The sequence below is a fragment of the Dreissena polymorpha genome, chromosome 2 (assembly GCF_020536995.1).
Source record: "Dreissena polymorpha isolate Duluth1 chromosome 2, UMN_Dpol_1.0, whole genome shotgun sequence".
Classification (NCBI taxonomy): Eukaryota; Metazoa; Mollusca; class Bivalvia; order Myida; family Dreissenidae; genus Dreissena; species Dreissena polymorpha.
The window spans coordinates 121850131-121872727 of NC_068356.1; the positions used below are offsets into that span (position 1 = coordinate 121850131).

General features: G+C 35.0%; 3 protein-coding genes across 5 annotated transcripts in view; 2 read left to right on the plus strand and 1 right to left on the minus strand.

The window, feature by feature from the left end:
• The window catches only part of LOC127870039 (calcium uniporter protein, mitochondrial-like), a 44007-nt gene extending 42512 nt beyond the window's left edge, over positions 1–1495 (minus strand). Inside the window, exon 1 of the mRNA XM_052412700.1 lies at positions 1362–1495. Within this exon, the coding sequence (XP_052268660.1) occupies positions 1362–1454 (93 nt within the window). The 5' untranslated portion in view covers positions 1455–1495. The remainder of the gene's footprint in view (positions 1–1361) is intronic.
• On the plus strand, positions 1456–21913 carry LOC127868807 (phosphatidate cytidylyltransferase, photoreceptor-specific-like). 3 transcript variants are annotated; one of them, XM_052410882.1, is made up of 11 exons: positions 1456–1622; positions 4894–5042; positions 5411–5507; positions 5921–6097; positions 11645–11764; positions 15201–15283; positions 15732–15888; positions 16161–16313; positions 17027–17191; positions 17676–17779; positions 18718–21913. In XM_052410882.1, exons 1-11 carry the CDS (start codon positions 1569–1571, stop codon positions 18833–18835), a joined length of 1377 nt encoding a protein of 458 aa, XP_052266842.1. In that variant the 5' UTR covers positions 1456–1568; the 3' UTR covers positions 18836–21913. The 3 variants fall into 3 exon arrangements, with proteins under 3 accessions (XP_052266842.1, XP_052266844.1, XP_052266843.1); XM_052410884.1 differs by having other exon boundaries at positions 17057–17191; XM_052410883.1 differs by having other exon boundaries at positions 1457–1622; positions 4897–5042.
• On the plus strand, positions 12090–14474 carry LOC127868806 (uncharacterized). Its single transcript, XM_052410881.1, has 2 exons — positions 12090–12123; positions 12403–14474. The coding sequence occupies exons 1-2, from the start codon at positions 12109–12111 to the stop codon at positions 14230–14232; spliced, it is 1845 nt and encodes a 614-aa protein (XP_052266841.1). The 5' UTR covers positions 12090–12108; the 3' UTR covers positions 14233–14474.
• Positions 21914–22597: the final 684 nt, after the last annotated feature.

Here is a 22597-nt window from a genome sequence, read left to right on the forward strand (position 1 = left end):
ATTTTTTTTCCAGTTCTGTACTTGTTATGTATTTCCCTTCAAAATTATGTATAAACTCAATGGGTTATCGAAAAAAATATTTTTTCATTGAACTTTGAAGTCGCTTTAACTTAATACACTAGTCTCATTTGTAAGACGCGCAAAGAATTTAGAGATACTTTTTATATGGGCTAAATTCTTTGGAACGTCTCATCGTTGAAGGACCTTTTTTGTGGTGAAAACCAGAAAGTTTAAATTTTCATCAATTTGCGTAAAATTGCAAAATAACATTACCAACTCATTCAGTTTTAATTCAGAAGTTCATTTTTACATCAAATATCGTCGATTCGAAGTTAGAAAGGCATAAATTATTCAGTTAAACTTCTGCTTAAATCGCAAAACAATCACTGACCTGTAGCCATGTCATGAAACTGATTTAAATATGAACCAATCAGAAGAAGGCATTACGGTGTAACGTGTACGCGTAATTTTATTTAACATGAGCTTTTAACACCGACTTTTACGTAACTAGATCTAGTATGCTAAACTTTGTCGATTTAATAAGCATATGTTCAAAACAGATATGGTGCAGTTTCTATTCACTGTTCTAAGTTTCAGGAAGTGTTTATGCATGTCTTTTTCGCACCTCTGTCTGTGTTGTTTTATGTACTTACATTCTACGTTACAAAGGACGGTATACTGTACGATCTGTATCAATATTATTTATGTACAGTATAAAAATAAAAGATGTAATTTATTTCAGAACTTTTCAATTGTCAATTTAGAAAAAAACAAACAATGCTAAATTAATCCAGAAAAGTATAACATCGGTTTACTATGTAACGCGCTGCACCACAACAGACGAACACAAACTGTATTTTACGCTGTTTATTCTTCCACTTTAAACCAGATGCTTTACATCGAGGTCGTGTTATCGATTTATATCTACACAGCGAGCGAATCGAGAGATATTGAAAAATTGAATAGTGGTTGGATTTAAATTGCTCAGGCGTGCAAAATTCAAAGTGTCATTACATATTTTTTACGGAACATTATCGAGAAATGAATTATCTACACAGGTATGGAAATATTATTGCAATCCGTTGTTATTAAGTGTCTTATATCGGGGCTTGAATGTTGCGCACAAAATCCTTGCGCAACAATATAGACAAAGAACAAAACATTCCCACCACATAATTGGTCTTTCACCCTTTGTACGCTCCAAATATTACCCATATAAAAAGTAGCTTAATATTTAAGAGCGTCAAAAATTTGGACTACTTAATACACATACCTGACACAAGTTAGTAAAATGCATATTTTCAACAATAATTTGAAAAAAAGACATTTGCACATAACATATGTTTTACTATTGCACATACCTGAATGCTTTGAATGAACACAAACGGCTTTTGTTTGCCGATAAAGTGATTAACACCTTTCCTGACAACACTACGCATTCCACTAGTCGCCATTTTGTTCAGAAGTGAGATTTCCGCTTTCTCAACGTGAATCAACGTGATTCAATTGCTGACAGCTAATCAACATAAACATTTGGCTTATTTGCAAAATTTAAGTTATAAACGATTATGTCGAAAGTTAGACAAAGATCCACTGAGCATAAACGTGAAGCGGAAAATAAGGTTATCATTTCTCTATTGGTGTAATTTAAGTTACATTTTAATATATGAATCGTTTCTAAAATGAAAGTGGGTGGGGAGAATTTTCAGCACATTTTGTGTTTGTTTATTTTATGTCGCTTGGTTATACTTTTTAATCGGACCAAAATGTAGTTACTATCAAACATATTAAGCCTTGACGATTATCTTCATCATTTTTTTTCTATATGACAAGTTAAGTTTGTTTTACTTTTAATAAATAAAGCTAACAACTAGAACAGAACAGACTTCTTTATTTGTACATAAAGGCCTCCGGCCCAAAATACATGTCATTAATACAGTTGTAAGAGTTTAAGTTGTGTCAAACTTCAATGTTCATGAGATATCAATAACATCAAGTGGTACACATTAAGAGAGATTTTCCTAACAATATCAGCATCCTGAGAAGACATCAGTACATAGAAATCTTGAGGATCAGTACCATGTGTATACCAGTTATGGGTTCCATATCCTTTTATTGCAATTGATATTAGCTGATTTAATGTAGATTTCAACTGGAGCTACCTGTGGGGCTCTACTCTCCAATGTTGAACAACGTAATGTATATATTTTTATCATTTGTTTTCCTTCTCACAAAATGGTTGTGGACACGCAAAATTACTCAATTTTTCCAATAAGTGTCTAGGGCTTTTCACAGGCCATTTAACAATCCCTTGCTGGGGCGATTGAATTTTGAAATCAGAGTCCCCAGGGCGCTTGAAATTTTCTGATCAGTGTTTTTTTTCAGTCAAAGAAAGTGGAGATTGTCAAAAACAGAATCAAGGTTTCTCTATGATCTATCAGTGTATCAATATTCCCTGCTTTAAAAGAGCACTCGGTACATACTTTCACAAGTAATCGCCATAAACACCACATGGGGTAATGGATAATCCACTGATAAGAGAATAGCATCACACATGTATCGATTATTCTAGTCATATAAAACAGTCATTTAAATGCTGACAAGAATGTATCAGGTAACTTTCCAGTTGTCAAACTGTGATGTTCATCGTCATATTGGTTACGCGGATGCTTATGAGGGCGGGGTTAACTATCGACCATTATTTTTTATTGACGTCGGGCCCGAAGTAAGAGTTTATCGCAGCGTGATTAGCAAGAAATTGTGCCATTTACAAAAAACCGGTAACTAGTACAGTACAGTACATTAAAGACAGTTTTGGGCATCATCATCACACCTTTTTACTGTAGACAAGTTTTACTTATGACTCATAATTAATATGATAAATTAATTGCAAGTGGTAAACAATTAATTACTTACAGCGAGTAAGTTGTGCAAATAACTCCCGGTTACAATTATGCGATAACAATTTAATTCCAGTTACTGTTTATTTCATCATGTCCATTTATAGAACTGATTCACCTTGTTTTTTTGACATTTATTTGACACGTAATGCGCTTTAACAAATATTCGTCGAATTAATTACGCACACTTGTAAATGTTTCGTCCGATAATTGATACTTAGAAGACTGATGATGGCAACCGGCCATATCCTCTTGGACAATGTAAATTTCATGCATAATTCCGTCAAAACATTTATTCGACTCGTAAAGTGTTTAAACAAATTATCGTTGAATTCATAACGCAACTGTTAATATTTGTTGAAATCTCAAATAGGAATAATTAAATTTGTAATCTGAAACCCATTCCCGTAAGTGGATGTTAACAGGTTTTTAATCCGAAACACACTTCTGAATGTAAATGTTACCGCAACGTTAACATATTCTTGCTTCAAATAAGCAGTGCAAATTTATTTTGTGTCAAATCTTTTTCTCAATTAAAAAGAGCGCGAAAAATTATGCAGCATGTCCAACTTCGCGTCATTTGCATAGAAAGCGTGCGTGTATTAAGTGTTTTAACAAGCTTACAACACGTCAGGGAATTGACGCATGTTCAGAGGCAATATTTCATCAAATCTACAAATAGTCACTTTAAATTAACTTGAACCATGTACTATAGAAAAATGGCAAGGCTTGTGTTAAAGAAATAATTGAGAGCTTTTATCCTAAATACTTACCAGAAAGTGATAAATGGAATAAACGGGATTATCGGGTAATAAATAGAAATTTGAAAAGTAGTAAGTATACAGTAATAGAGTCGGGTTGAAATGGATGTATTGAGGAATCGTCCAAGTCGGGATTTTACTATTTTTACTATTTGTGCGGGAAAGTTTTAAAGCAATTCAACAATATAAAAAATTATATATATTTTAAAATGACTGGGGGATTTTCTTGAAGAGTCATAGCCCACCAAATGACGTCTTTTGACACTTTTTTTCTTTGAGTTATAATGCGCCACAGAACGTGAAATGACACGTTAAATAAAAAACGTCGGGAGTGGACACCCCTCCAGGACCTCCCCTATCAGCCCCAAGGCGCTTGACAAAAATCCTGTGGAAAGCACTGAGTGTCTTATGGGAAGAAATGCTCAAAACAAAAACTATTAAAAACATTATTAAACCGAAAATGGACGTTTTGAATTGACCATTCTATCTATCTTACGGAGGTTCCAGAGATAAACGGTGTATCACGCTTGGTTGATTAGACACAAGATCTATCTTGCACAGGATTCCGGAGAAAGTCAATGCACATTTTCGAATTCGTAATACTTGGCATTGTTCATTATAAAAATTTTCCACATTTTCATGAACTTATGACATGTTTAAATCTTGAATTAATATCATTATTATCCAAGCACACCATATAATGTAATTTGGTTTTATTTGCGCATTAGGGTTACATGTATTAAATGTTTGTGTATATTTATGCCAGTAGTATATTTAGCTAAATTACCGATTAAAATGCTGCATGGATTGGGGAGCTGTTATTTAAAAAAGACAGTCAGAAAAGAAATCAGTTTTAACTCCCAGCCACAGAGTCATCATGGACAATTTGGTTTGAATTTCTGGACTAAACATTGAGAAGCTTAAATTAATAAAAATATACTAAACTGGGCTAGAAACTTACAAGTAACATGGACCTGTTTACCCCAACCTTGTTATCAATATTTTTTTGCTGGGTTTAATGCATTTTCTGAAAATAACACTCTTTCCACCTTGACTGGATGTTCAAGTGGGACAACTCTTTATGCACAGGTATTAAGCCCCATTTTCCCAGAGTATGGTACAGCAGTCTTTGAGTTTCAGCAGAAAATCTAGGGACCAACTAAGAAATCTTAGAGAGGCTTGTTGGTCTCTAAAAATGTTCAGCTCTGCTTACTATTCTATTTACATATTAGCAGCCACCTGCTGAGCCAAAGACTTCAGATGACGATGAAGAGGAGGAAGAGGTTCCATTGTTTAACCCAAATGCCTCAAAAGAGCTCCCACAGGCATCAGACCAAACAACTGAGGCTATAGACACAGCACTAAAAGATCTCACACCCAGGTAGTAACTGGCAAACATGACTGATAATGTCTGGTTTCAGATTCAAGCATCTTATACATGTAAATGTTGCAGGCTTATTTCAGTACTTCAAGAATTATTTATTGTCTAATGTATCTGACTGCCTTGACCCTTTATATAACAGAAAGCCTGTTTAAAAAAGACAAAAAAGCCTTCCATCAGTGTATATTAAGTAATTGTAATAATAATCTAACAATGTCAATTATGTGAACTCAATTTTATTTCTTGCATATTTTTATAAAATAATAAAATTCAAGGTTCCCATAATATAAATGTTCTATCAATATATCAGTCTTGGAATTCAAATAAATGATGTTTGCATCTAAAATGCTCAATGTATATTGTTTCAGATGGCGAAACTGGATTATTCGTGGGCTATTCACATGGGTGATGATTCTATCTTTTGCTTTCATAATATGGCTGGGGCCTCTAGCACTGGTGACTATGGTAGGTGGACTTTTTTTACAACGCTCAATAACTTAAATTTTGATTTGGATATTGTGCTGAAATGTAATGTGTTAGTAGTCCATGCTGATATGTATTTCTGGTTTGGGATTCCATTTGCGACCAGTTGGGTCAAGAATAGGATCTGAAGTATTTTGTCGTTTGTTGAATTTAATGTATACTTTTTTAACCCTTGTTATAAATTGCTTTTAAAACTCTAATGATTGGTCTATTATATTGAAAACAAAAAACTTTTTAATAAGCTAGAATTATTGATATTATATTTGTTCAATTTGATTTTAAAAAAGCTTATTCAAATACAGGAACATAATTATATGATAATGATAGAAATTATAATTAATAATAATACATATGTATGCAAAAGACTTTAAAAAGTTCTTTTTATATTTTTCCAGATTATGCTTTTGCAAATTAGTGGATTCCATGAAATCATTAATATTGGCTATGTGGTATACAAGTCATACGATCTTCCCTTGTTTCGGTCATTGAGCTGGTACTTCCTCTTTGCGTCAAATTATTTCTTCTACGGAGAGAGCCTCATTGACCATTTTGGAGTTCTGTTACACAGGACTGTAAGTATGCAATTATAAGTTTATTTTATTTTAAACAAAAAAATATGTGTTTGAATTGAATGGTTTACATTCAAATGCTGTAATTGATATGATTTCTGTATGTTATTTAAAATAATGGAACACTAAGTATGGTTTTTAAAGATAATGGAACATTTAAAAAGAAAAACAAACAGCATGAAATTATATTTATCCCCACGCTTTTTGAAAAAAAGGTGGGGATATTGTGGTGATCTCCGCCGTCCGTCCGTCCGTCTGTCTGTCCGTCCGTCTGTCCGTCTGTCCGTCCGTCCTGGCCACTATCTCCTCCTACACTAAAAGCACTAGAACCTTGAAATTTACACACATGGTAGCTATGAGCATATGTGCGACCCTGCACTATTTGGAATTTTGATCTGACCCCTGGGTCAAAAGTTATAGGGGTTGGGGTGGGGCCGCGTCAGAAATTATCACTCATTTTTTTAGGTTATTTTACATTTACTTCTTTATTTCTACACCGATTCACTTCAAATTGATACTGGACCTCACCTATGACAATACGGTCAATCTCAACCATGCATGGCCCCATTCCCAACCCTGGGGCGCCCCGCCCACATAGGCCACACCCACCAAAAATTTCCATTTACTATAATTTTTTCATTTCTACACGGATTCACTTCAAATTGATACTGAACTTTTGTTATGACATTAGGGTCAATCTCAACTATGCATGGCCCCAATCCCAACCCTGGGGCGCCCGCCCACATAGGCCACACCCACCAAAAAATTCCATTTACTATAATTTTTTCATTTCTACACGGATTCACTTCAAATTGATACTGAACTTCTCTTATGACATTAGGGTCAATCTCAACTATGCATGGCCCCATAACCAACCCTGGGGCCCCGCCCACATAGACCACACCCACCCAAAATTGCCTTTACTATAATTTCTTCATTTCTACACCGATTCACTTCAAATTGATATTGAACTTCTCTTATGACAATACGGTCAATCTCAACTATGCATGGCCCCATTACCAACCCTGGGGCGCCCTGCCCACATATGTCACACCCACCCAAAATTGCCTTTTACTATAACTTCTTCATTTCTACACCAATTCACTTCTAATTGATGATGAACTTCTCTTATGACAATACGGTCAATCTCAGCTATGCATGGCCCCATTACCAACCCTGGGGCACACCTAGGTCAAACATTCGGCGTGGGGATACGCGTCGGCCTCTGCCGCGCCATTTCTAGTTTATCATCAGTAATGAACCTTTGTATAACTTACAATACAATGATATGTGAAGCTTTCACCAAAATATTTCATTTGTTGTAACTGGTATTTCAACTAAAGTTTTAATAAGAATTATCTGTTAAACCCTGAACCAATTTTTCAGACAGAAAAGATAGTAAGTGGTTTTATCGCATATTTATCACACACTTTTTTTTATATACTTTGAACCAAAGATCTGGCTATAATTTAAGTACAAAGTCCAATTACAAATACTATATGAGTCCCACATATAGTGGTTCACCCTCACATATATCCAACAACAATGTCACTGTGTATGCACATGATGTATAGTTTCAAGCACATGCATTTTGAAACTTGTTTATTTTTTATGAACATTGGGGAATTTTTATTTTGGGGAAAAATTTATATATAGTAATTTTTCATGAACATAGGGGAATTTTTATTTTGGGGAAAATGGATATGTGTTTTTGACTTATTTTATAACTAATTATAATGAATCATCAATTGTTTGAATACAAATTAATTTGGTATGTTTCTTGTTTTTAATCACACAAATCACAGACAGTATATACATGTACATACATGTCCTATACATGTACTTTGTACTGTAGGTGCAACCTATTATGTGCACAATCAAATATGCAATAGACATGTAACAAATAGTGCTCTAACAGGGCTATTTGCGATCATAAAATGTATATTGTAGCTAGGCCACTTGCATTCTTTGTACCAATCTTTACCTAGATTAACTCCTTGGGTTCTTGGAGCTTTCCAGTTTAAAAGATGCCTCGTGATCCTTACATTTACATTCCAGCTTATTTCCAATTGTCAGGACACAATTGATACTATATTTCTTCAGCTACTGTACAGTTGTCTAACATACTGCTAAATATTTGAAATATGATATTACTTCCCCATATTAGTTGTTAATTCCTCTTGTACTGTGCTTACTAATAACCAGGGATTATTTTTTATATAAGTCAAATGCTCCTGAGATCATTTGATTGCTCTCCTGTTTTTTTTCTGAATTGTGTATAAAAAAACTATAACTTTTGGAGTTTTAACGTCTAGACATTCATTAAGTTCATTAACCATGCTAAGTATGTGTTATTGCTACACACAAATTACAAAGTATTGAATATAATAAGATTTAGTCAAACATCCATTTTGTATCTGAATTATCTCTGAAGAATGTTCATCGTTTACATAGACTTAGCAGTTTATTTACAAAAAAAGATAAATTTGATTTTAATCTGTATGCCTGTTTTACAAGTTTTGGCATTATAACAGTTCAAATATTATGTTAACAATATCTAAAATTGTACAATTTAAAAATTAACTTTGTGATGTCATGAACATCAATTAAACCATTAAGCAGCAAATATCAGAATAATTGTCCGACTGCGTGTCAGTATTTTCATTAGGACTTATTCAAATCCAGTTGGTCAATGACTGGCAAAACATAATATAATAATTATTTTCTCTACTAATAACTAGAAATTATTTGCTTGATTTTTTTTAATGATTAGGACAATTCTTGAAGACATATCTATGTTAAATGAGAATCTCAAATCAATCTTTTTATGCAATGATATTGAATATTTTGATTAAGTTTTGGATTGAGGAAATAACAGATAATTTTATTTTGGTAATCTACTGTTTGTTAAATATTATTTTTATGCCCCTGGATCAAAAGATCGGGGGTATATTGTTTTTGGCCTGTCTGTCTGTCACTTATTGTGTGTGTCACAAAACTTTAACCTTGGTCATAACTTTTGCAATATTAATGATAGCAACTTGATATTTGGCATGCATTTGTATCTCATGGAGCCGCACATTTTGAGTTGTGAATGGTCAAGGTCATCCTTCAAGGTCAAAGGTAAAAAAAAATCAAAGCGGCGCATTAGGGGGCATTGTTTTTCTGACAAACACATCACTAGTTATTATTATTCTGATGCTAAATTTGTTTACAAGTAAGATTTTTTTTATTTGTACAACTAATTGATTTCAGATCTTTCAGATGAATAATAGCCCAGTTATACTTTTAGCATAAGGCGTTTTTAATGACTTAGTTAATGGATTGGCCTTGTCAACTTTTAGCAAATTCACACAGCAAAATTGATAAAAACCTCGTCGGCGTCCGGTTAAGTTTTGCGTTTAGGTCCACTTTTCTCAGAAAGTATCAATGCTATTGCATTCAAACTTGGTGCATTTACTGACTATCATGAGGGAACTGGGCAGGCAAAGTTAGATAACTCTGGCATGCATTTTGACAGAATTATGTGCCCTTTTTATACTTAGAAAATTGAAAATTTTGGTTAAGTTTTGTGTTTAGGTCCATTTTATTCCTTAAGTATCAAAGCTATTGCTTTCATACTTGCAACACTTACTAACTATCATAAGGGGACTGTGCAGGCAAAGTTATGTAACTCTGACTGGCATTTTGACAGAATTATGTGCCCTTTTTATACTTAGAAAATTGAAAATTTGGTTAAGTTTTGTGTTAAGGTCCACTTTATTCCTACAGTATCAAAGCTATTGCTTTCATACTTGCAACACTTATTAACTATCATAAGGGGACTGTGCAGGCAAAGTTATGTAACTCTGACTGGCATTTGGACGAGATTATGGGCCGTTTATACTTAGAAAATTGAAAATTTGGTTAAGTTTTGTGTTTTGGTCCACTTTACCCCTAAAGTATCATAGATATTGCTTTCATACTTGGAACACTCGCAAACTATCATAAGGGTACAGTAAAAGGACAAGTTGCATAACTCTAGCTGGTTGTCATTTTTACGGAATTATGGCCCTTTTTTGACTTAGTAACTTTAAATATATGGTTCAATTTTGTGTTTCGATCCACTTTACTTCTAAAGTATCAAGGCTAATTGCTTCAAACTTTAAATACTTTCATGCTATCATGAGGTTACTGTACCTGGCAAGTTCAATTTTACCTTGACGTTTGAATGACCTTGACTTTCAAGGTCAAATTATTAAATTTTGCTAAAATTGCCATAAATTCTTTATTTATGATTAGATTTGATTGATACTTTGACAAAACTACTCTTACCTTACATACCACAATAGACTCCACCCAAACCATCCCCCGCGCCCTCCCCCCACTTCCCCCCCTTCCCCCCTTCCACCCCTCCCCCCCTTACCCCCCTTCCCCCACCTTCCCCCCCCCTTTCCCCCCCCATTCCCCCCTATCCCTCCCCCCCCGTCCCCCCCTATTTTTTTTTTTTTTAAGATCATCTTCTCAAAAATGACCACCACAACCTCACACTATACCCCCACCCCACCCCCCCCCAATTTTTTTTTTTGAAACGGTTAAAAAACACAAATATTAATTTTGTTTTTTTTATGTTTTAAATACCGTCCAACCATCGCACCCAAGAATCTCCCCCCCCCCCTTCCCCAGAATTTTTTTTTTGCACTTTTTTTTTCCGCATTTTTGGAAGATAATGTAATAAATGTCCACACCCCCACACTATACACCCCTCTTCACTCCACCCCTCCCTCCTTTGTGATTGAAATTGAGAGTCCCTTCACCTTTAAAAAGAAAATAGATGAGCGGTCTGCACCCGCAAGGCGGTGCTCTTGTTTTCTTTGTCATCAATTAATTAGTGAATTTTCTCTCAGAACAATTCTACTACCGCTTACTTTATTTTTCTTGAAAAATGTGTTTTTGTTGATTCATATTCTTTGTTTTCTCATAGCAACAATTTCTTAATGATACTTTGTGTTTGTATTGACAACACATTGTGTTCATTTTGATCTTATTTACTACTGATAAGCAGTTAGTTCAAACAAAGTGATGTCAATTTCAACATGCTTTGCTGGAAAGGCAATTTATGAATTTTATGTGAAGGTAATTTTATGTGTGTCACTACACAACCAAAACAACAATATAGTAAGCTAAACAAAAGTGACCTCAGCATTTGTTTCTCAAGAAATAGGTACGTACATGTAAACTTCAATTAATCAATAAAATTTTACTCTGTGCTAGTGAGTTAAGTATGAAAAGTCATTGGAACTCTGGACTTTAATCAGACACTCATCCAGGTTGACATTTGTTGTCTTGTTTATGCTCCCCCAATTTGGGCAGAATATTTGTTACACTATTCACTCCCAAAGTTCTATTTTTGAAGTAATGAAATGTTTCTTTATGTCAAGTCAGTCTGTGTCGGAAAGAACCAACCAGTCTACAGAATGCACAGGTAGATCTAAGATGGACACTTAACACACATGCATTTAGTTTTATTTGCAAAATACAAACCTTATAATTTAGTTTTTTATGTTGCAGGAATTCATGCGTCCATTTGTGGACTACCACCGTGTCATCTCCTTTACCCTGTATGTTGCTGGCTTTGTAAGCTTCGTGTTCAGTCTTAGGAAGAAGCACTACCTCAAACAGTTCACCATGGTAACATTGTTTAAACAGATAATAAAGGCGATAGAATGTAAAGTACAGTTAAAGCAAAATACATATATCTTACAGTCCTCAGTCCTGAGCATTTGAGTTATTATTTAATCCTTAATGATGCCACTATTCCCAGACAGTGTACGCTTGATTATCAAACCTCCATGAAATTTAGAATATGTTTATTTGTAAAAACACTGTACATAATATACTTTATACTCAAACCCGGTTGAGTCGCGGGTCGTTTTGACTCGCGGTATTTCATTAGCGCCCTCTGGATTGTGTTTGTAAACAAACCTGCGTGACCTACTTGTGAAATCTGAAAGAAAACATCTTTTGCTGCCAGTATGAATAGATTTTTGGTAAGTAACTACCCAAAATCGATTTAAAACATCATTTTTAACCAAAATTATGTAAAAATCCATGTTAAAATGAAATTTCCCTTTCAACTTTTTCGCTGTTTAAGTTCGTCTGCTGTCGGTTGCTTAGGTCAGACACTACCAATATTATTCTCTTTGTGAAGGGGTTACACACCACCGATTTTTTAAAATTATTTCGATAGGTCAGGCTCTATAAACACTTCAATATTTAGCTAATAGATTTGAGGGTTGAACTTAGATGAAACTCAAATTGTTTTTCAGATTAGAGAGTCAAATCATAAGAAGAAGCCTTACGACAAGAACAACCTCAAGAGAGCGTTTGATGCTACGCTTGGAGGAATGTCCGTGTACAGAGCGTCAAGAGTGTATAATGTCCCGGAGTCAACATTGAGGGATAGGACAAGGCAAAATGTTGACATTAACTGTAAACATGGAGCAGAGACACTCTTTACCTGTGAAGAGGAGAGAAAGTTGGCGGACCATATTGTTTTTATGGCCAATATCGGCTATGGGTATTCTGTAACTGATGTGAGGTGCATGGCTGCAGACTATGCCCGTTCTCTGGGGAAGAATGTCAGGGCCAAAGGGGAGCTAAGCTCGGACTGGTTCTATGGATACATGCAGCGTTGGGCCCAACTTAAAGCTGTTAAGCCTCAGAAGCTTGGCTTACAGCGAGCAAAGACGGCATCGAAGGCTACGATTGACCGGTACTTCGAGGAGCTAGGAAGCATTCTTCATCGCAATGGTCTGCTTGATGCCCCAGAGCGCATATGGAACGTTGATGAGACCGGGTTTTCGACAGAGCATTCGCCTCCTAAAATAGTCTGTGCGAAAGATGCTAAAGCCCAAGCAGTGACCTCTCCACGCTCTAAGAATGTCACCATGGTCGGGGGTATCAATGCTCTAGGCAACCATGCCCCACCCTTTTATATTTTCCCAGGGAAGAGGTGGCAAGACTGTTTCATAGAAGGTGCGGTTGCAGGGTCCGTGGGGAAAATGTCTGACAGTGGTTGGATAAACCGGGGAATCTTTGAGGAGTACGTGACGAGCCATTTAGCGCGTTATGCAGCCTTGAATGTGAACCTGGATGACAAACCAGTCACATTGGTTCTCTATGATGGACACAAGAGTCATCTCTCACTGACACTTACAACATGGGCATCGGAGAGAAACATAATTTTGTTTGTTCTTCCCCCACACTCCAGCCACCTCACACAGCCTTTGGACATTGGGGTGTTTGGACCTCTGAAGGCGTTATACAATAGGGAATGTCGGGCCTTCATGCATGCCAACCCAGGAATGTCCATAACTACTAGAGACATCGCTAGGCTCACTGCTAAGCCCTTCACCAAGGCATTCTGCACTGAAAATATTACATCAGCTTTCAGGAAGTCTGGCATTTACCCATTCAATGCCAATGCCATTACTGATGTCCAGACAGCCCCATCATCTATATATCCCAATGCGCACATTGAGGAGAGCGACCCGGTATCTGAGGTGGTGGCAGCACCAAGGATTGAGAGCGACCCGGTATCTGAGGTGGTGGCAGCACCAAGGACTGAGGGCGACCCAGTATCTGAGGTGGTGGCAGCACCAAGGACCGAATCTGACACTGCAACATTGTTTTTGAATTCAAGAACGATCAAACAAGTTGTGCAGCGTCCTAAGAAAAAATTCATCCCACCAGTGAAGATTGTTGGGAATCTTCAAACTGAGGCGAACACTATTTCACTGCGCCAACAGCAATTGAAGAGGGACTCAAAGGTCCAAAAAGTGGTGGAAACACATAGGGCCAAACAACAACAACAGGAGCAACAGCCATCGACATCTGGAATTCCAGCAAAACCAGGGCGGCCACTTACACTCGTTGATTATGAGTCAGATTCATCTCTTGAAAGTGACACAGATGACGTATGCTGTGTGTGTAAGAAAAGTAGTCCACCTGCATTGAGGAAGGATGTTTCGGTTGTTTTTGTGAAATGGGGTGAATGTAGTGTATGTGCACATTGGGTACATCTGAGCTTCTGCACTGATGTACGTTTCTTGAGGCGAGATAGCTTCTTCAGGTGTCCCCATTGCGCAGAAGAATGAATGAACATGAACAGTTATTTGAATATTGAGAATTAAAATTAGACACTGCTTGAACATAACTGTGATATTTATTTTATTGGATGTCTTAAATTCCATATGTTCTAATTGTTATATACGTTATTGATTGTTACTTTGAATGGTATGTCAGATCTTTATGTTTATTCATGTTAAATTTAATATTAGTGTCGTTTAACCTATTTACCGCGAGTCAACCGCGAGGGAAAATAAACAACAATGGCGGACAGTGGTGTTGTTTTTGTTGATACCGCAGTTAAAATTGAAGGATTTTCGCCATAAAAAGGCTATTTTCCAATGAAGTTAAGTCATATATGTTTGCCTTATAAATTATTTATCTGATATTTGAAGATGGTTTCTAGACGCATATGAATATTCCTTAAGTACCGCGACTCACCCGGGTTGCAGGCTACTATAAATATTTGTCGAATTCAAAATACACATTAATTTTTGACAAATTTCTCTTTTACTTTTATGTTTTTATTTAAATAATTTATTTGAGTCTGTATGTCTTTAGATTTTAAATTTCATGGTTTTTTTGTATTACAAGTTTGATTTTGTTGATGTTTTCAAAAGTTCTTCAGTCATATCATGGCGGTCTGAAAAACCTTTTTTTCTTGGACAGCTGGTGTACCTTACTTAGACTAATAGTGCATACCGGTACCACTCTTCCAGGACCTGACAACTGCCCCACTTGATTCAATGGGGAGGGGATGAATCATCATAGTTAGAGTTTTCCCCAGCTCCCACACCAGTTTTCTGGCCTGGAAGGGGATATAAATTGCAATCCTCTTTTTGGAATATAGGTTCTATCAACTAAGCAAATCAGCCCAGTCACAAACATTGTCTTGTTTAGCTAAGCATTAGCCTATTTACCAGTGCTTGGTTTGGTTGCGGACAATTATTAAAAACATAACAAAGAATTAATCTGAATGGACTGGTTACAATTTCAGTTTGGCTGGACCCATGTGACACTGCTGTTGGTGGTGACGCAGTCTCATCTGATCATGCAGAACATCTTTGAAGGACTCATTTGGTGTGTAAATTCTTCAGAGACTTGTTTATAATTATCCAGATTTTTAATTCATTTGGACTTATCTTTAAAATTGTTATGATTAAAATTTTATCAGAACCTTCATAAATATTGATAAAAAGTATGTTTAATAAAGTGCAACTCTTTGAAATGTCGTACAAAATGTAACATACCATGTCAATACATGTATTTGGATGTTTTATTGTTTAATTTAAAGTCAAGCTGGTAAAGTTTGTGCCTCTTATAAGTATGATAGGGTTTCAAGAATACTTGAGTCATGTAATTTAATAACAAACTTCATAGTTATTTTCTGTTGATGTGCATAAATTGGTCCTATCGCATATGTGGCAACCATAGCTCCAACCCAGCCTGCGCAAAATTGCAGTCTGGTCATGAGCTGATATTGTGGTATCTTACTCGCCTCTACAGTTTGTTGCTGTATCTACCCCAGGTTCCTTGTTCCCGTGTCTATGATCATCTGTAATGATATCATGGCGTACATGTTTGGGTTCTTCTTTGGGAAGACGCCTCTAATAAAGCTGTCCCCCAAGAAGACATGGGAGGGCTTCATAGGAGGTGCTGCCTCAACCATCCTGTTTGGAATTGGGGTATGGCACATTTTTGCAAACATTTTAATATGTACACATATTTTAAAGGTTGGTGTATAAATTTATCTTTAAGTAAAAAGTTTTTTTTTGCAACTGCTTGAATAAAAAAATAAAATAAAATAGTTAAACGTCCAGAACTCATTAGAGTCAGAATTTACTCAATTTCTGATTGAGTCAGAAAATAGATTGACGGCAAAAATATTTGTGCAAATTTGAGTCTAAAAAACAAACATTGTTTATAGACCATAGATAATATTATGGTCTGTTTGCAGATATCTTGGGTGCTGATACAGTTTGACCAGATGGTTTGCCCCATACAATATGATGATGACAAGGGGCAGATAAGTATGGAGTGTGAGCGACACCCTGTGTTCCAGTTGGATGAATATGCCGTCCCTGAGACTGTACAGATCTTGTCAAAACTGGTGAGCTTGGCCTTTTAAAAAGTGTACCTGCTGATGTGTTCAGATAGTTATTTGTTTTAAACATTATTTTGTAATAATCTTTCTTGTAAGACAGTAAGGGCTAATAATACCAGCTCAAAGAGAGGGCAGGGTTGGCAAATTCTATTATAGATCAGAACAGGCAAGTGTAAATTTGACAGAATATGCTTTATAATTGCTTTAAAAATATAGAAAACATTATACTGTTTACTCAAAGTGTTAGTTATGAGGTACGCTGGCTGCTCATGTCACAAGACCCATTTTAACACAACATAGCTCATAATAGAGTATTTAATATTAATTGAAGAATGAAAGAAAGATGAACTCATAAACCATTAAATTTCTTTATGCTCCAAGGGGAGTAATCAAACAAAATAAATATTTGCTGCCAGTATTTGGTGACATTTTAATTTCCCATATACTAATGTTAAGTTCTGTCTGATTTCTGACTGTTTTCTTAATGATTTATAAATAATCTAAAATTCATATTTGTTGTTAGTTGGGGATGTAGGAATCCATGTTTTAATTACATTTTATGTTTATGAAAGGCATTACAATATTACTATATAAAGTGATAAAATGAGTTCAAAGGAATACAAATCAGTGACACACTTGTGTGTGTGGTCATTTGGGATCAGTTTTTACTTACATAGACAATCCTTGTTTTGTCTAATTAAAAATCTATTTATTTGCAGTTTACTTCAAGAGACCCCATTTCTTTTCAGGTTGGCCGCCCCTGGGAGACTGTTATGATGTATCCATTCATGCTTCATTCCATCATCCTTGCCATATTTGCATCTGTTATTGGTCCCTTCGGGGGCTTCTTTGCAAGCGGCTTTAAGAGAGCCTTTAAAATCAAGGTGAGCAGCAATTTGTGGTGTAATATTGTAGCAGTTATGTTTATCAATTTATGTTGTAAACACACTTGATGTTGTATTGTATATTGTTAAGTAGTAGTTTGCAAAATTGTGTATGCTTTAGTGCTGTATAAAAAGCAGCATACTATAACGTTAAGTCCGGAACTTACTTTTATGCATGAACATTTAATGTAAATCACATGACCTGCATTGTGTGAAAATGGTTCTTGTTCCATATGCAGCTTGTTAAGCTCCAGACCGGCATTCACATTTGGGAAGTCTGGTCATGAGCTACCGCGTCTGCTATAAAGTCAAGCAAGTTTGTGTGGTCTAATACGCATGCTGATCTTACGTTAGGCTGGCTGAAGGCTTGATACCAGAGTACAAATACATGATTCTGTTCAAGCTCATTATTTATGTTTATAAAGCTATCAAGTAAAAGTTAATGTTCCGAAGCTATGACAGGTGTTTGCCATTTGTATTTCAGGACTTTGGTGACACGATTCCCGGTCATGGGGGCATCATGGACAGGTTTGATTGTCAGTTCCTGATGGCCACCTTTGTTCATGTCTACTTTACCAGCTTCATCAAGTATGCTCAATTTTATGCTTTGAATATCATTATTTTATTGTGATTGCTCGAAAAAAAAAAGATGTTTACCCCCTGGATAAATTATTACCCTTAAGTCATGCAGGGTTTTTATAAAAATCATTGGTTTACGTTGTTTCATTAAAGCACTTTGTCACTATATGTTGAGTTTGATATTACTTGTTTTAAATTGGCATATAAGTTGTGCATTTAAAAGCCACCAAATATAGTTTGTGTTTGCTTTATGAAAGTATAAACATATATATTTAGAAAGCCTTAGGTGTATTAAAATACTCTCGAGTTTGTTTCCTGAGTAGAACCAGTAATTTGGTATCTGAGGGAGATCTAAAGAATGCTCCCACAGTGTGGATGGAATCCTTGACCTTTTGGTCACTAGGTGGACAAGTCAATTTATGAGAATTATGTGTTAATACATTTGAGCCAGTCTCTGGAAAACCAGAGCTGTATGCAAGTTTGTATAGTGTCACCCTAGATAAGCCTGTTTGGACTGTACAGGCTAATCTGGCACAACACATAATTTTCAGTCTGCTTTTCCGAGACCGTGGCTTATTGTCCCCTACCAGTTTCACCGGAGGGGACTTGAATTATGGTTTGCGCTCTGTGCGTCTGTCTGTCTGTCTGTGAGTCTGTCTGTCACACTTTTCTGGATCCTGCGATAACTCTAAGAGTTCTTCATATTTTTTTCATGAAACTTGAAACATGGATAGATGGCAATATGTACATTATGCACGTCATTTCATTTTGTTCCTACGCCAAAAATTCTGTTTGCTATGGCAACAAATATATATATAAACAATTCTGACATTGGTGGAGCAGGTAGGGGACATGTATTGCTTGGCAATAGTCTTGTTCATTTTATTTTCCTATTTCTATGATCCAGTAATATTGTCAGCTATTCAGTTCCCACTTGTTGTTTGAAGGCTTCCAAATCCAACAAAAATCATCCAGAGTGTGCTGGTGATGAGTGTAGACCAGCAGAGGTTGATCTTTAACAAGCTCCAAGAGAAACTGATTGCCAGAGGTGTCATTCAGGCCTAACCAGTGGCAACAGATTTGTAAGGATTTGTCTATTGAAACCATTATAATGTTCAACGCTCTGCCAGTGACGAATTATAAATGCAGAAACCCTCTTCTGACTGCAACAACATGGTAAAGATTCAGACACCATGTTCACACATGAGCCAGTGGTTTTCCAGAAACTGTATTGTTTGTTTTATGTATTTATTGGAATCCATATGCGTCTTGTGTTCTCTAATATATATGTATTGTGGACTGTATATAAAATAAATGTCTTACACTAAGGATAAGCATTTTTAGCCATAGAGTGTGTGATAACTATTTTAAAGAATGGTCCTTTTTGTCTCAATATATTCAAATGTAGATTTTTATTTATGTCTTTTACTTAAACATTCTATTGTTAATATTTTTTGTTAAGGATATATTGCTTGTATGCCTTCTCCAATGAAAGTTACAATGCTTTGAAATATTTGACTAAAATAAGATATAAATTGAAAATAAACTACTTTAGAAAAGTGTCTTTATAATGGACTTAGACAAGACACATGCAATTTCTTATTTATCAAATTAAAACTAATAAAAATAGAATTATGAATAATACATGTATAGAAAAACAACTCAAAAGGTGTGAAAACTGTGTGTTTTACTAGGCTATTTTATAGTATGTTTATTAGCAATGCTGTTTTCGGAGAAAACCCGAGGTATTGTCATAGCCTGCTCGTCGTCCAAGGTCTGCAGGCATCGTGCTAAAACCTTTACATTGGCTCTAAAATCTAAGTGCTTCCACCTACAACTTTGAAACTTCATATGTAGATGCACCTTGTTGAGTTCTACACGCCACACCCATTTTGGGTCACTAGGGCAAAGGTCAAGGTCACTGTGACCTCTTTAAAAAAAAAAAAAAAAAAAATCTGACAAGCTTTCGCAGCCGAGCGTGGCACCCGTTATGCGGTGCTCTTGTTTTTGTCTTATTGTTGAATCTGTTATAAGTCATTTGATCTTATATCCCGGTCTTGAAAGGAAGCACAGAGCATGAGATTGTTCAGCAATTATTAACATAAATACCTTGTTTGTTTTTTAATAAAGCCTGGTTTAATAAAAATACATTGAAATATTGATGATTAAAATGAAGCATCAAGGTGACCAGGGTATTTAAATAAAAATGAAAGAGGTAAAGATAGCCATGCAAATAAACTGAATTTGCGACACTTAATCCTTTAACTTGATGTAAGAAATGTTTATAATAACACACTGTTTTATCAAACTTTATTTTACCTTTAATATACATGGTTAAAAAAATATTTACATTAAGTCCTATATATTCATGAAAAACAATAAATATTTTTATCAGCAAAACATTTTTAACAACAAATGAAAATGTTAATTTGGATTAATGGTTATGACAATAATATTGGTATTATCTATGTGCTTTTTAATTGTGATGCTTATAAACAGGGTGTTTTGATTTTTAAGTTTTTACATATTATTAATGCTCTTTAAAAATACTGTAAATGAACCATGGTGATACTTCTGTTTTGTTATCAGGATAATGTATTCTTAGTTGACACTTTAAAGCCACATAAATACTCAAAAGCAACAAATATGTCGTAAAATATTCGTAAAATAATGTTCACCTTTAAAAAATGAGTGTTCCATATAGCAATAGCCAAAATTTCAACGCTAGATGTGGTATAGTAACATAGATTTAACAAGATACAAAATGCTCGTTTTTTTATATTTTTTGTGTCACAATATATTCCATCTGAATTTCCAGCGATGATATCCAAACATTTACGAAAAAACGCGAGATCTGCTTTGGGCAGCTCATGAGAACTACATCGTTCACTCATAAATGTTCGGATATCTTCATGGGAAATTCACATCGAATATATTGTCACACAAAATGTTACAAACAAGCATATTGTATCTCTTTAAATCTGTGTTACCAGACCACATCTAGCGTTTAAATTTTGGCTAACGATATAAGGGACACTGCTTTTTTGTTTAACTTTATTGTACGAAATATTCGTTGATTTTGAGTATTATTGTAGACACATTAACTAAAATGTATAAAAAATCAGATGAATTGATCATGTTGACGTTGTACACTTATGTTTTGTGGTCAAGCTAGAATAGAAATAATTATTTCAATACCATTTTGTCTTAGTTTTTTAACAGCAGTTTGTAGATGAACCTAATACGATTCCATGGCATAACACTGTAAATCTTTGTTCATTTGCTACGATTTTTTTTGGTAAGTGAGAATTGTTTATTAAAGTTTGTATTAGTTCTAATACATTTTTATACATATCTAATATATTTGAAAGTATTTCCAAACTCCAAATGGCAGGTTCCCCCAAAATCCAATGTAGGTAGTTTTTTTATTGATTTTTTTCCGAGAGAACTTCAACTTCTTATATCAACCATACTTAATCTAGTTATCTAACATTTTATGCAACTATATGTTGAACTGAAATTATATAGTGTCGATACAATTAGAAAAACTATTTTTCGTACAAAAAAGATGTACAAACATACATGTATTTCTCTTAAGTTATTAAAACCTTGTTAGCCATTAAGAAATATTTGTAAAGAAAGTTGGACAGATGTGATTGACTGGTACTGATGATTTCGTGTTTGGAGGCAATTTGTAAGGAGTTTGTTGGGGCCAAGTGTTGTGATCACGGACAATATTGTATACAAATAATATATACATGTGCTGTTGCATTTTATCATGAGGAACACAAATAAGCAAATAAATGTCATTTACAGTTGTATAGACTAAACCATATAACCTAAAAAGTTCTTTGATCCTCAAAATGAAAATCTAGATAGATTTTTTACATGAATTTGAGTGAAATATATTTGTAGTATCTAAAGTAGATAGAACTTTTTGTGTTAAATTGTGAAAGTAAGGTGTTATTCATGAATCATAGGGAGTTGTGGATATAGTTTAAGAAGCTCAATCAAAAATGGTTGTTTTGTGTCTCATTGTTCAAGATTCATTAAATCGTATTTAACATTGTTTTGCTAACATCAAACGTCTTGAACAAAATATTTCATTTAAATGGAATACCTTTGTGAAACATTTGTACAATGTCAGTCAAGGAAAACAAAAGATTGCTTTATGCGGAATTATTTACAAAAATCAATTGGATTTTTGTTAGTCATTTATGTTTTCATGCAATTTCCCTTTTAATATCACATGTAATTAAACCTTAAATGTAACAATTAAAGTTTTATGAATTTTTTAAAAACTTTTTATTTAAGATATACATTCTGCAATCACTTTTTATGTCCCTCACTATAGTAGTGGGGGACATATTGTTTTTGCCCTGTCTGTTGGTTGGTTGGTTGGTTTGCGCCAACTTTAACATATGCAATAACTTTTGCAATATTGAAGATAGCAACTTGATATTTGGCATGCATATGTATCTCATGGAGCTGCACATTTTGAGTGGTGAAAGGTCAAGGTCATCCTTCAAGGTCAAAGGTCAAATATATGGGTCAAAATCGCTCATTTATTGTACACTTTTGCAGTATTTCAATATTGAAGATAGCAACTTGATATTTGGCATGCATGTGTATCTCATGGAGCTGCACATTTTGAGTGGTGAAAGGTCAAGGTCATCCTTCAAGGTCAGAGGTCAAATATATGTGGCCCAAATCGCTTATTTTATGAATACTTTTGCAATATTGAAGATAGCAACTTGATATTTGGCATGCATGTGTATCTCATGGAGCTGCACATTTTTAGTGGTGAAAGGTCAAGGTCACCCTTCA

Bases quoted from the DNA above. Each gene is read 5' to 3' on its own strand.
- LOC127868807 (XM_052410882.1), top strand. From the start codon at position 1,569: ATGTCGAAAGTTAGACAAAGATCCACTGAGCATAAACGTGAAGCGGAA. The intron at 6,098-11,644 runs GTAAGTATGCAA...TTTATGTTGCAG, and splicing joins GAGTTCTGTTACACAGGACT to GAATTCATGCGTCCATTTGT. The intron at 15,889-16,160 runs GTATGGCACATT...GTCTGTTTGCAG, and splicing joins CCATCCTGTTTGGAATTGGG to ATATCTTGGGTGCTGATACA.